The sequence below is a fragment of the Oryx dammah genome, unplaced genomic scaffold (genome assembly GCF_014754425.2).
Source record: "Oryx dammah isolate SB20612 unplaced genomic scaffold, SCBI_Odam_1.1 HiC_scaffold_5, whole genome shotgun sequence".
NCBI classification, from domain to species: domain Eukaryota; kingdom Metazoa; phylum Chordata; class Mammalia; order Artiodactyla; family Bovidae; genus Oryx; species Oryx dammah.
In genome coordinates this window covers 103,521,450-103,536,653 of record NW_024070189.1, presented here as the reverse complement: position 1 = coordinate 103,536,653, position 15,204 = coordinate 103,521,450, and the positions used below count along the sequence as shown (strand labels likewise).

At 44.1% G+C, this 15,204-nt stretch overlaps 1 protein-coding gene across 2 annotated transcripts in view; it reads left to right on the top strand.

Moving 5' to 3' along the window:
• SUGP1 (SURP and G-patch domain containing 1) overlaps positions 1-15,204 on the top strand; it is a 32,402-nt gene that overhangs the window by 12,849 nt on the left and 4,349 nt on the right. For both annotated transcript variants that reach the window (XM_040241259.1, XM_040241261.1), the window contains exon 8: positions 5,594-5,949. In XM_040241259.1, the coding sequence (XP_040097193.1) occupies positions 5,594-5,949 (356 nt within the window). The remainder of the gene's footprint in view (positions 1-5,593; positions 5,950-15,204) is intronic.

The following is a 15,204-nucleotide window of genomic DNA, read 5'->3' as shown; positions in this document are numbered from 1 at the left end:
CTAGAGCGGACTAAAAATCTACTGCAGGCAAAGTGGGTGAGGTAATGGGATTCTGTACAAAGCCTCCAGCCCAGGTGGCTCTCCCTGGTCAGAGGGTGCCTGGGCTCAGCAGCTCCGGCTGAGCCTCTCCTGTGGGGTCAAAGCCAAGAGGCATTATCACCACAAGCAACTGCAGGCCCGCCCTGCAGCTGTTGCCCCTTGGGAAGGCATTGCTGGCAGGCATGCAGCTTGTTGGGTAGTGACAGGGTGACTGCTGGAGATGAGGGGCATGAGAGCCTGGGGCTGTCTGGCTGGGAAGCAGCTGAAGGTGACCCTTGTGGTCTGGGGGAGCTCATTTCCACACCAGAGCTGGTCCACGGTCATCACTCCCCGAGTTGGAGAAAGCATAAGCAAGGAAGAATCAGGTATCTGGGCCTGCGTAAGACATGCAGGTCCACACCAAGCAGACGGTTTCCTCTCCCCTTGGGGGTCAGGTGCAAGGCAGCTCCTCTCATCCCCAAATCTAACAGCCATCTGGTGTTCCTGCTGCTCTTGGTCCTTTTGCTGTTCTCCTGATTTCTGAGGATCTCTGTGTTTTGGGAAACATAATAGCTATGCTCATCTGTGGAGAAGCTGGAAATACCTGTTCCTTTGACCAGTCATCCCACTTCTGAGATGCCATCCCCCGAAATAACGTTCCATATAGCACTGTCACAGTCATGAAAAATTAGTAACACAACGAATGTCTAACCCCGGTGGGCTAAACCCAGTGTAATCATGGCCATTGGAAGTCACGTTGTTGAAGGTGGCAGCAGCCAACAAATCTCAAGCCGTGTGTGGCTCTTAACACATCACCTGGGTGAACCATGTTCTTTACAGCAGCCTGGCCTGTTAGCCTTCAACCGGTGAGGAAACCAAGGAGGCCAGTCTGCAGAGATGCCTTCACTACCATGCCATGCTGCAGTCTAATAGGAAAGCCATATGTTGTTGGGTGAAGAAACTTAAAAAAAAAATCAGGATGTGGAAAATAGAATCACACCTCTGTTCAAATATAGCTCCACTGAAAATAAGTCTGGAAGGAAATACACCAAAGTGTTAACTTTGGTTAACTCTGCCCACTCCAGCCAGAGGGGTCTTTCTTATAAAATACCCTGCACTTGTGCCCAGGGCCCACAGTGAGCAAGGACCCTCCTTGCAGACAGGCTTGCCCATGGGGGGCTCGTGGGTGCTGCCTCTCTGAGCAGCTCTGAGGAGATGCAGCCGGAACCATCAGCTGAGGCCAGGAAGAGGCAGGCCTGTGAGCCTAGAGGAGACCCACTCCATTTGGCACTGCCTCCCTGCCCCGGTGGGTGAATTCCCCAGTCTGCTTTTCTTGGAAAAATCAGATCGCTTTAAATCCATGTCCTGGTTGCCATGAGTCTTTTTTAAATCCAGCCATCTGCTCCCTTCCTTCTTTGAACAACTTCTTGGTTTGGTCTCTTATGTTTTAAGATGTTATTTTTGGAGCAGTTTTAGGTTCACAGCAGAATTGAGGAGAGGCTACAAAGACTTCCTATGTGCCCCCTTCCCTGACAACACACACAGCCTCCCTCATTATCAACATCCCCACCAGAATAGTATATTTGTTACAATCAGTGAACCTGTATTGACATACCATAATCACCCAAAATCTGTGGTTTACATTAGAGTTCACTCTTGGCGTTGTGTATTCACTGGGTTTGGACAAATGTGTAATGACATGTGTCTGTCTTTATGATATTTACAGAGTATTCATTCTCTCTGCCCTAAAATTCCCTGTGTTCTGCCTGTTCATCCCCTCTGCCTCTCCAACCCCTGGCAACCACTGATCTTTTTACTGATTCTAGTTTTGTCTTTTCCAGAATGTCATTTAATTCGAATCATAGTATGTTGCATTTTCAGATTGGCTTTCTTTACTTAGTAACATGCATTTAAGGTTGCTCTGAGTCTTCTTTTTTTTCCCTTGTAGCTTGATAACTCATTTCTTTCTAGCACTGAATAATTTTCCCTTGTCTGGATGTACCATCGTTTATTTATCCATTCACTTCCTTCAGGACATCTTGGTTGCTCCCAAGTTTTTGCAGTTATGAGTAAAGTTGCCTTAAACATCTGTGTTCAAGGTTTTTATGTGGACATAAGTTTTCAGCTCTTTATGTACCAAAAAGTGTGATTGCTGGATTGTATGGTATATTTAATTTTGTAAGACACTGCCAAACTGTCTTCCAAAGTGGCTTGCACCTTTTGCATTGCCCCACCCCCCAGCAATGAATGAGTTTCAGTTGCTCCATATCCATATCAACATTTGACGTTGTTGTGTTTTGGATTTTGGCCATTCTTATAGATATGTTGTGATATTCATTGTTTTGATTTGCATTTCTCTGATGATGTGATGTAGAATATCTTTCCATAATGTTTATTTGCCATCTGTAAATATTCTTTGGTGTGGTGTGTGTTAAGGTCATTGACCCATTTTTTATTGACTGACTTGTTTTCTCTTTTTTTTTTTTGCCTGTTAAGAGTTCTTGGTATATTTTGGGTAACAATCTTTATCAGATGTGTCTTTCACAGATACTTCTCCCAAGTCTGTGGCTGGCCTGTCTTCTCATACTCTTGACTTTGTCTTTTGGAGAGCAGAAGTTTTTAATTTTAATGAAGTCCAGTTTATCAGTTGCTTTCGTGGATCATGTGCCTTTGATGTTGTATCTAAAAAGTCCTTGCCATACCCAAGGTTATGTAGATACCCTTCTGTGTTTTATTTACAGATTCAGGTTTTACATTTAGATCGGTGATAAACTTTTTGAGTTAATTTTTGTGAATGTGAGGCTCATGAAGTCTGTGTCCAGTTTTTTCCCTTGCATGTGTCTGGTTTCAGCACTGTTTCTTGAAAAGACTGTTTTTGCCCCGTTGCATTGCATTTGCTCCTTGGTCACAGAACAGTTGGCTGTATGTGCGTGGCTCTGTTTCTGAGCTCTTTGTTCTGTTCTGTTGACCTGTTTGTCCATTTTCTCTCCCATCCCCCCGCTGCCTTGATTACGGTAGCTTTACAGGAAGCCCTGAAGTCAGGGAATGTCCGTCCTCTGACTCTGTTCTTCTTTTTCAGTATTGTGTTGGCTCTTGTGGGTCTTTTGTCTCTTTATATAAACTTTCAAATCAGTTTGTCATCATGTACAGAATAACTGAATTCAACTGGAATTGCACTGAATCTGGAAATCAAGTTGAGAATGACTGACACCTTGACAACATTGAGTAACTTTCTATCTGTGAAGATGGATTATCTCTTCATTTATTTAGTTCTTCTTTGAATTCATTCATCAGAGTTTTTTAGTTTTCCTTATATAGATCTGGTACATATCCTGTTAGACTTATACCTGTGTATTTCGTTTGGGGAAACACTAATGTAAATGGTATGATGTTTTTAATGTCAGATTCCATGTATTCACTGCTGGTGTATAGGAAAGTGATTGACTTCTGCAGATTAATCTTGTATCCTGAAGCCTTGCTATAATAGCTTATGAAGTTTTAGGGGGTTTTTTGGTCTATTCTTTTGTCTCTTTTTTCTGCACAGACAATCATGTCATATTTCTTCCTTCTCAGTATATTTTCTGCTCTCTTTTCTCCTCTTACTGCCTTACCTAGAACTTCCAGTATGATAATGGAAAGCATTGGCAAGGTGGGATATTCTTGGCTTGTTTCTCTTAGTGAAAAAGCGTGAGGTTTCTCATCGTTATGATGTTATTAGGGATTTTGGTAGATACTCTATCAAGTGGAACAGTTTGCCTATACTCCTAGTTTACTGAGAGCTTTCCTCATGAATGGGTATTAGATTTTGTTAAGTCTTAAGCTTTTTCTGCATCAATTGATGTGATCATGGGGTTTTTCTTTTTTAGCCTATTGACCTGATGGATTACATTACTTGATTTTCAAGTGTTGAACCAGTCTTGCATGCCTAGAATGAATCCCACTTGATTGTGGTGTATAATTCTTTTTTTTTTACATTAATGGATTAGGTTTGCTAACATTTTATTGAGGATTTTTACATCTGTGTTCATGAGAGATGTTGGTCTATAGTTTTCTTAAAATGTTTTTGTCTGGTTTTGCTGTTAGAGTAATTGAATAACTTAAAAAGTATTCCGTCTGCTTCTCTCCTCTGAAAAGGATTGTACAAAATTGGTATAATTTCTTCTTTAAATATTTGGTAGAATTCACCAGGGAATTTTTGGAAGGTCATTAATAATTGGTTCACTTTCTTTAATAAAAATAGGCCCGTTCAGATTGTCTGTCTCTTCATGTGTGAGTGTTGGCAGGCTGTATCCTTCAAAGAATTGGCCTGTTTCATCTGGGTTATTCAGTTTGTGTGCATAGAGTTGTTCATAATAATCCATAGTATTTTTAATGTCCATGGGATCTGTAGTGATGGCTGCCCTTTCATTTCTCTTGTTAGTAATTTGTGTCCTCTTTTTTTCTTAGCTTGGCTAGAAGCTGAATGATTTTATGATCTTTGTTTCTTTTAATTTTTACAAATGTTCCTCATCGGGTTTTCTGAAGGGCATACATGCTTGTACTGTGACCCAGAAATACAAAGAAGACGCCACAGGCTCCCCCGTCCCTCCATCCCACCCTGAGTACCAACATTAGCAGACCTGGGAGTCCTTCCATCCCTCTTGTGGCTCTCGTGTAGAAATAGTCTGTGGATTTTTTGTTTTTGCTAACTTTTATACAGAAGGAATTTAGTGTCCCTGAGCCTGCATGTTACTTTTGTAGTACAGCGTTGTGCTGTGACTATCATTCCAGGTTTATGAGTGCAGGTCCAACCACTTCTTGTCAAGGGCTACATAATCTCTGCTCTGGACAGGTTTTGCTATATAGAACAGGGCTGTGACGCTTCCCTCCTGTATGGACTCTAGAAGTGGGACTGTTGGCTCAGTACATACAGAGCCTGAGAGACGCCAGGCAGGTGCAGACCTGCAGGGTCTGCCTGCTCTGAACCCAGCATCCCCTGCTCTGCACTTGGGGACCCACAGCTTCTGGCAAAGCTGTCAGTGAGCTCCCCGTCTGTTGCATTGTTCAGTGTCTTTGTTTTGTGTCTGTCCACTGTTGATGCCTCTCAAGGATGCATCAGAAAGGAGCACAGGTGTGCCCAGCTGTCAGGTTTGGGTCAGAACCTGCCCTTTCTGGCACCAGGGGTCTCTCGCTACTCAGGAGTTCTTGGTTTGCAGGCACTGGTGCATTCATCTAGGATGGCTGGGCAAGGTCTGAGAGAGTGTGCACCTTTTCCTTCAAGGCAGGGGATCAAAGATAGTGTGACAGGCATCCAGTGAGGATAGGGTAGGGGCTTGGCAGGACCCTTAGCTCACAGGAACAGCATCATGAAAAGCTGTGGGCATGTCACACTGTTCCTCAGATTTGAGTCACCAGGGCCAGCAGCCACCAAGACCTGGCAGGCAGGAGGTCATGGTAGAGACATCTATCTTGACATGACCCTGAAGTGACCCTGGCTGACCTGGGTATACCTATGCAAAGCAAAGCCCGACCTACTACCCTAAATCGGGTAGGGTCTGGGGCCCGATTACAGTCTGCCCCCTACTCTCTTTTGCAGCTTTCTATATGAACCCAACAGCCAAGGGTACAAGTACTACCGCCAGAAGCTGGAGGAGTTCCGGAAAGCCAAGGCTGGTCCCACGGGCACCCCCACGGCCCCTGACCTCGGACTGAAGCGCAGATCTCCTCCTGAGACGCCGTTGGGGTCCACGCCCACTGCCACTGCCTGCCCTACCTCATCTGCCCCCCTGCCCACTGCCAACCCATCTGCCGCCGCCCCAGGGAAGCCGGCCACCACAGCCAACGTGAAGAGGAAGCGAAAGAGCCGGTGGGGGCCTGAAGAGGACAAGGTGGAGCTCCCGCCCGCCGAGCTGGCGCAGAGGGACACAGATGCTGCCCCCTCGCCCCTGTCAGGTGGGCCAACCCCTGTCTCAGCCTGCGGGGGAGGGTCTCGCGTCTTTCACGGAGCGTAGTGTTGCCAGGGTTCATGTGCGTTGCAGCACATGTCACAGTCTCATTTGCTTCCGTGGCTGAGGAGTAGTCCAGTGTATGGAGAGATGGCCTTTTGTTTATCCATTCATCAGTTGTTCAGAAGCCTGAGTTGTTTTCACATTTTGGCGATTGTCACTACTGCCGCTGTGAACGTTGACCTACACGGACTGTTTCGATCCCGGATTTTGATTCAGTTCAGTTCATTCGCTCAGTCATGTCCGACTCTTTGCGACCCCGTGAACCACAGCATGCCAGGCCTCCCTGTCCATCTCCAACTGCCACAATCCACCCAAATCCATGTCCACTGAGTCGGTGATGCCATCCAACCATCTCATCCTCTGTCGTCCCCTTCTCCTCCTGCCCTCAATCTTTCCCAGCATCAGGGTCTTTTCCAGTGAGTCAGTTCTTTGCATCAGGTGGCCAAAGTATTGGAGTTTCAGCTTCAACATCAGTCCTTCCAGTGAACACTCAGGACTGATCTCCTTTAGGATGGACTGGTTGGATCCCCTTGCAGTCCAAGGGACTCTCAAGAGTCTTCTCCAACACCACAGTTCAAAAGCATCAATTCTGCACTCAGCTTTCTTCACAGTCCAACTCTCACATCCATACATGACCACTGGAAAAACCATAGCCTTGACTAGACGGACCTTTGTTGACAAAGTCATGTCTCTGCTTTTTAATATGCTGTCTAGGTTGGTCATAACTTTCCTTCCAAGGTGTAAACGTCTTTTAATTTCATGGCTGCAGTCACCATCTGCAGTGATTTTGGAGCCCCAAAAAATAAAGTCTGACACTGTTTCCACTGTTTCCCCATCTATTTCCCATGAAGTGATGGGACCAGATGCCATGATCTTTGTTTTCTGAATGTTGAGCTTTAAGACAACTTTTTCACTCTCCTCTTTCACTTTCATCAAGAGGCGTTTTAGTTCCTCTTCACTTTCTGCCATAAGGGTGGTGTCATCTGCATATCTGAGGTTATTGAGATTTCTCCCGGCAGTCTTGAGTCCAGCTTGTACTTCCTCCAGCCCGGCGTTTCTCATGATGTACTCTGCAGGTAAGTTAAATAAGCAGGGTGACAATATACAGCCTTGACGTACTCCTTTTCCTATTTGGAACCAGTCTGTTGTTCCATGTCCAGTTCTAACTGTTGCTTCCTGACCTGCATACAGGTTTCTCAAGAGGCAGGTCAGGTGATCTGGTATTCCCATCTCTTGAAGAATTTTCCACAGTTTATTGTGATCCACACAAAGGCTTTGGCATAGTCAGTAAAGCAGAAATAGATGTTTTTTTGGAACTCTCTTGCTTTTTCGATGATCCAGCGGATCTTGGCAATTTGATCTCTGGTTCCTCTGCCTTTTCTAAAACCAGCTTGAACATCTGGAAGTTCACAGTTCATGTATTGCTGAAGCCTGGCTTGGAGAATTTTAAGCATCACTTTACTAGTGTGTGAGATGAGTGCAATTATGCGGTAGTTTGAGCGTTCTTTGGCATTGCCTTTCTTTGGTGATTTTGATTACGTATGCGTATATCTAGGAGTGGAATCACTCGGTCTTACGGTAATTCTGTAACTTACTGCGGAATTGCCAAACTGTTTTCTGCAGCAGCTGCACCGTTTTACATTCCCATCAGCCATGCACAAGGGTTTGAATTTCTTCACATTTCTCGCCTTACTATTATAGCTATCCTAGTAAGAGTAAAGTGAAATCACAATGTAATTTTGATTTGCGTTTCCTTAATGACTAATGGTGTTGAGCATCTTTTCATGTATTATTGGTTATTTGTATAGTTTAGTTGGAGAAATGTCTATTTAGTCCTTTCCCCATTTTTTAAAAATTATTTATGTATTGTTGACCCTGCTGGGTCTTCGTTGCTGTGCAGGGACTTCTCTAGTTGGTAGCAAGGAGGGGCAACTCTTTCCGTGGCGCGCAGGCTTCTCGTGGTGGCTTCTCTGGCTGCAGAGCACAGGCTCCAGGACGCCTGGGCTACAGCAGTCACAGCACATGGGCTTACGCAGTTGCGGTGCACCGGCTTAGCTGCTCCGAGGCACGTGGGATCTTCCCAGAGCAGGGATCGAACCCGTGTTCCCTGCATCAGCAGGCCAATTATTAACCACTGGGCCACGGGAAGTCTGGCCCATTTTTTAGTTATTTGCCCTTTTGTTATTGAGTTGTAGGAGTTCTTTAGATATTTACCGCTATTGAGATACATGATTTGCAAATATTTTTTTCTAGTTTTATGGGCTGTATTTAAAATAATTTTTTATTATTAATGTTTTCTTAATGTCCTTTGATACACAAAAGTTTTAAGTTTTAATGTTCAATTTATTTTTTCTTTTGTTGCCCACATCTGAAAGTCTTGAACATAAGCCTTTGTTTTCTTCTAAGGGTTTTTATACCATCCTGGTAGCTGAGCTGGTAAAGAATCCTCCTACAATGCAGGAGACCCCAGTTCGATTCCTGGGTCAGGAAGAGTTTTATAGTTTTAGCTCATAAAATTGAGTTAATTTTTACACATGATATAAAGTAAGGGTCCCGCTTCATTTCTTTGCACGTGGAGATCCAATTTTCCCAGTACCGTTTGTCAAAGAGACTGTGATTCTTTCTCCATTGAATGGTCTCCACGCCTTGTCAAAAGTTCCACAGATGTAAGAGTTTATTTGGGGGCTCTCTGTTCTACGACAATGGCTGTGTGTCTCTCCTTAGGTCAGTAGCACACTGTTTTGATTATTGTAGCTCTGTGGTAAAATTTTAAATCGGGAGTATCTGCTTTTCAACTTTGTTCTTTTTTAGGCTTTGGCTATTCTAGGTCCTTTGACTTTTTGTATGAATTTTCAGATAAGCTATTCCGTTTCTGCAAAAAGCATCGTTAGGATTTTGATAGGGTCTATATTAAGTCTGTAGATTACTTTGGGTAGTATTGACCTGTTAATGTTTGAGTCTCCCAGTCTGAGAAATGAGATTGGAATCCAATCTGAGAACTGAGATTCCAGTCTGAGAATCTGGTTGAATGGCATCACCGACGCGATGGACATGAGTCTGAGCGAGCTCCGGGAGTTGGTGATGGACAGGGAAGCCTGGCGTGCTGCAGTCCCTGGGGTTGCAAAGAGTTGGACACAACTGAGCGACTGAACTGAACTGAATCTAAGAACACAGGACAGCTTTCCGGTTCACATTTACTTATTTATTTGAGGCTCTGCTGGGTCTCTGTGTGCAGGCTTTTCTCTAGGTGCAGAAGTGGGAGTGCTGCTCTGGTTGTGGTTGCTCCAGCTTCTCTCTGTGGCGGCTTCTCTCATTGCACAGCGTGGGCTCGAGGCGCACAGGTTTCAGTAGCTGCGGTTCGAGGGCTCTAGAGCACAGGCTGAAGAGTTGTAGCTCACAGGCTTAGTTGCTCCTCAGCCTGTGGAATCTTCCCAGACCAGAAATTGAACCTGTCTCTCTTGCATTGGCAGGCAGATTCTTTACTGCCAAGCCATCAGGGAACCCTTTTTATGTATCTTTCTAAGTTTGCTGAATTCATGTATTACCATAACAGTCTTTAGGGTTTTCTAGATATATATAGATCATGTCATGTGCAAATAAGGATAGTTTTATGTCTTCCTTTCCAACTTGGATGCTTCTTACTGCTTTTTCGTGCCTAATTGCTCTAGCTAGGATTCGCAGTACTGTGTTGAACAGAAGTGGTGAAAGCAGGCATTCCTGCCTGTTGGGGGGAAAGCTGTTGGTCTTTCACCATTGAATATTATGATTGTGTTTTTTTAAATAGCTGGCCCTTGTCATGTTGAAGAAATTCCCTTGTCTTTACTGAGTATTTTTATCATGAGAGAGTGTTTGATTTTGTCAAATGCTTTTTCTACATCAATAGAAATGATTATGTGGGGGGTTTTTCTATTTCTATTAAAGTGGCGTTTTACGTTGATTGTTTTTTGTGTGTTGAACCACTCTTGCATTCCTGGAATAAATCCCAGTCTGTTGTAGTAAATAATTAGTTTAACATGCTGATGGCCTTGGTTTTGCTAGTATTTGGTGCAGATTTCTGCATCTTGACTCATAAAGATTATTGGTCTGTAGTTGTGTTGTATTGTCTTTGTCTGCCTTTCATATCAGAGTAACACTGACCTCATAGAATGAAGTACAAAGTGTTATCTACTTTTAATTTTTTGGAAGAATTTGAGTAGAATTGGTCTTAAATCTTCTTCTAAATCTTGGCTAGAATTTACCAGTGACACCATCTGATTCTGGGCTTTTCTAGGGGGTAGGGGAGGAGAAGGTTGGGTATTGATTCATTCCCACTAGTTGTTATAATTCTGTTCAAGTTTTCTGTTACTTTTTGAGTTAGTTTTGGTAGTTTCTGCTGTTTACTATTCTTATGTCATTCTTTTGTTTTTGTTAAAGTCATCAGTAATCCAGTGCTGTGCTTAGTCGCTCAGTGGTGTCTGACTTTGGGACCCCATGGACTTCAGCCCACCATGGGGATTCTCCAGGCAAGAATACTGGAGTGGGTTGCCATGCCACCCTCCAGGGATCAATCCGTTCAGTTCAGTTCAGTCACTCAGTCATGTCCGACTCTTTGCGACCCCATGAATCGAAGCACGCCAGGCCTCCCTGTCCATCACCAACTCCAGGAGTCCACCCAAGCTCAAGTCCATCAATTCGGTGAAGCCTTCCAGCCATCTCATCCTCTGTCATCCCCTTCTCCTCCTGCCCCTAGTCCCTCCCAGCATCAGGGTCTTTTCCAATGAGTCAACTCTTCACATGACGTGGCCAAAGTATTGGAGTTTCAGCTTCAGCATCAGTCTTTCCAATGAACACCCAGGACTGATCTCCTTTAGAATGGACTAGTTGGATCTCCTTGCAGTCCAAGGGACTCTCAAGAGTCTTCTCCAACACCACAGTTCAAAAGCATCAATTCTGCACTCAGCTTTCTTCACAGTCCAACTCTCACATCCATACATGACCACTGGAAAAACCATAGCCTTGACTAGACAGACCTTTGTTGGCAAAGTAATGTCTCTGCTTTTGAATACGCTATCTAGGTTGGTCATAACTTTCCTTCGAAGGAGTAAGCGTCTTTTTATTTCATGGCTGCAATCACCATCTGCAGTGATTTTGGAGCCCAGAAAAATAAAGTCTGACACTGTTTCCATTGTTTCCCCATCTATTTCCCATGAAGTGATGGAACCAGATGCCATGATCTTTGTTTTCTGAATGTTGAGCTTTAAGCCAACTTTTTCACTCTCCTCTTTCACTTTCCTCAAGAGGCTTTTTAGTTCCTCTTCACTTTCTGCCATAAGGGTGGTGTCATCTGCATATCTGAGGTTATTGAGATTTCTCCCGGCAATCTCGATTCCAGCTTGTGCTTGATCCAGCCCAGCGTTTCTCATGATGTACTCTGCATAGAAGTTAAATAAGCAGGGTGACAATATACAGCCTTGACGTACTCCTTTTCCTATTTGGAACCAGTCTGTTGTTCCATGTCCAGTTCTAACTGTTGCTTCCTGACCTGCATATAGGTTTCCCAAGAGGCAGGTCAGGTGGTCTGGTATTCCCATCTCTTGAAGAATTTTCCACAGTTTATTGTGACCCACACAGTCAAAGGCTTTGGCATAGTCAATAAAGCAGAAATTGGTGTTTTTCTGGAACTCTCTTGCTTCAGTAGTACCCCATTATCTGTGTTTTTGCTTTCTGTGTGGTTTCAATTACCCACCTTCAACTGTGTTCCAAAAATATTAAATGAAAAATTCCAGAAATAAAAAATTAATACATTTCAAAATGTGAGCCCATTCTGAGAACTGTGATGAAATCTTGTGCTGTCTGGTCCATCCTACCTGGGACATGAATCATCCCTTTGTCTAACTTATTCCACCCATTGTTATTGTCTGTTCAGTCACTAAATCATGTCCAATTCTTTGCGACCCTATGGACTGCAGCAACCAGGCTTCCCTGTCCCTCACTGTCTCCTGGAGCTTACTCAAATTCATGTTCAGTGAGTCGGTGATGCTATCTAACCATCTCATCCTTTGCCGCCCCCTTCTCCTTTTTGCCATCAATCTTTCCGAGTATCAGTGTCTTTTCCAGTGAGTCAGCTTTCCACATCAGGTGGCCAAAGTATTGGAGCTTCAGCTTCAGCATCAGTCCTTCCAGTGAATATTCAGGGTTGATTTCCTTTAGGATTGACTGCTTTGATCTCCTTGCAGTCCAGGGGACTCTCAGGAGTCTTCTCCAGCACCACAGTTCAAAGGCACGAGTTCCTCGGTGCTCACCCATTTGTCACTTAGTTTCTCACTTATCAGATTGGCTCTCATGGTGTTGCAGTGCTGATACTCAAATAACCCTTACTCTACTGTTTTCCTTGATAATGACCTCAAAGCGCAAGAGTAGTGATGCTGGCAATTCAGACGTGCCAAAGAGAAGCTGTAAGGTATTTCCTTTAAGTAAAGAGTTACTTAAAGTTCTTGGCTTAATAATCTTCAGTTACCAAAATAATAATAATAATAATAATAATCTTCAGTTACCAAGATCTAGAGTAAAAAAAAAAAAAGCATCTATTTATGAAATTGTGAAGAAGGAAAAAGAAATCTGTGCTAGTTTTGCCATCGTATCTCAAACTGCAAAAGTTACAGTCACGGTGTGTGCTAAAGATGTGTTTTGTTAAGATGGAAACCGCATTACATTTGTGATGAAATATTTTTAATTCACATAATTTTTACTGTAAGGTGAAGTCGATTAGTCGTGTCCGACTCTTTGCGACCCCATGGACTGTAGCCTACCAGGCTCTTCCATCCATGGGATTTTCCAGGCAAGAGTACTGGAGTGGGGTGCCATTTCCTTCTTCAAAGGATCTTCCCGACCCAGGGATCGAACCCAGGTCTCCCTCGTTGTAGAGAGACGCTTTACTGTCTGAGCCACCAGGGAATTGTTATAACTGTTCTATTTTATTATTAGCTATTATTAATATTACTGTGTCTAATCTGTAAACTAAACTTCATCATGGGTTGGTGTGTATGCAGTCGGGGGGGTGTGTGTGTCTGTATATATACAGGGTTCAGTACTATCTGCAGTTTGAGGCATCCTGTGGGGGGATCTTGGAATTTATCCCCTACTGATGAAGTTGACTGCTGTCTCTCCCTGTTATTTTAGTAGTTGAGTCTTCTCTCTTTTTTCCTTAGGCAGTCTATCTAAAGATTTGTCCATTTCCTTTGTCTTTTCAAGAAACGAACTTTTGGTTTCATTGATTTTTCTCTCTGATACTTTTCCATTTCCTATTTCTTTTATCTCCATTCTGATCTTTATCTCATTCATTCTGCTAGCTCAGGAATCAGTTTGTTCTTCTTTTTCTGGTTCCTTATGATGTATAGCTAGGTGCTGGTTGGAGGTCTGCCTTCTTTTTTAATATGAGCGTCTACAACTATAAATTTTCCTCTTGGCCCTGCCTTTGCTGCCCCCCCCCCCCATAAATTTTGGTGTGTGTTGTGCTTTTATGTTTATTCGTCTCTTAAGCATTTTCTGATCTCTTGTGATTTCTTCTTTGACCCATTGGTTTTTAAGATTGTGTTTAGTTTCCACATTTGTGAGTTTTCCAGTTTGCCTTCTGTCACTGATTTCTCATTTTATTCCATTTTGATCAGAAAAGATGACTTTTATTCAGATTGTTGTGTGACCCAGCATGCCGCCTATCCTGGAGAATGCTCCGTGTGTTCCAGAATCCTGTGTGCTCTGCTGCTGTTGGCTGGCATGTTCTGTAGATAGTCTAGTCGGTCTTGGCTGGCTTACAGTGCTGTTCAGTCCTGTGTATTCTTACTGGTCTTCTGTGTAGACGCTCTGTTCATTATTTAAAGTAGGACATTGCAATCATCAGCAGTTTCTACGGAATTGTTTATTTCTCCCTTTGGTTTTGTCAGGTTTTGCTTCATTTATCCTGGAGCTCTGTTAGGACTGTGTGTATTAGTCGCTCAGTTGTGTCTGATGATCTGCGACCCCATGGACTGTAACCCGCAAAACTCCTCTGTCCATGGAATTCTGCAGGCAAGAATACTGGAGTGGGTTGCCACGCCCTTCTCCAGGGAATCTTCCCAACCCAGGGATTGAACCCAGGTCTTCTGCATCTCAGACAGATTCTGTAGCATCTGAGCCACCAGGGAAGCCCCAAGGTCTGAGTATATGTATATTTAATTGTTAGATTTTCTTTCCATAGCAAATCTTTTGTTGATATGCAGCACCCTTCCTTGTCTCTCGTAATCTTTCCTGACTTAGTCTATTTTGTCTGATACTAGTGTGGCCAGAGCAGCTCTCTCTTGCTTACTATTTGCATCTTTTTCCTTCCTTTCACTCTCAACCTATTTGTGTCTGTATCTAAAGTAAATCTCTTATGGATGGTCCTGATTTTTCCTAAGCTCTAAAGTACTTGGATTTAGCCTTGTCGTAGAAGGCTCAGGAAATGTACAATGATAAGCACAGTAATCGCTACAGTCAGTTTTGTGCAGCTGTCTCCAGCTTCCCCCTCCTTGACAGCAGTTTCAGTGATAGCCAACGTGTGGCCTCATTGCTCATTTTCTACCACAGACCCTTAAGGGTGGGAGTCTGTTGTCATGGCATCATGTAGGAGATACTGATGACCAGTAAGCTCATGCTCTCTGTCTGACTCCACCACGCAGCCTGTACTATGGGCAGAGCCCTCTCAACCTCCCTCAGCCCTGACTTGACTGCCGCTGGACACACAAGCATAGAAAAGTCCTGTGTGATCTGACTCCAACACCTACATTTGCCGTCCAGGGATGGGCTGAAACGGCAGGCATCTCACCAGGTCACAGTCTGGCTTGTTGGCCCTGCCCACTCTGAGAGTAGCTTCCTGCTCAGTGCTCCCTTGGCTAAAGAGAAAGGCTGCTACCTGAAGAGTTTAGCACCCACTGGGGCTCTAGATGTCATCTCTGCCCAGGGTTGATGGTGCTAGGGTTGAATTGCTGCCCAGGTTCCAAACGTGGTGTCCAGTATACAGGAGGGTGCTCAGATGTGAGGGCCGCTCTCATGCATGCATGTCGCAGCCCAGAGGTCATGTCCCTGAGGTCCAGCCCCAGCTGCAGAAGTGTCCTTCACGATCTAGGGGACACGTACCAGCTCCAGAGTCTTGGGTTCAGGTTCAAGCCCCAGTGGCCCACGTTGTTCCCAGGGAATTGTGGGGAGC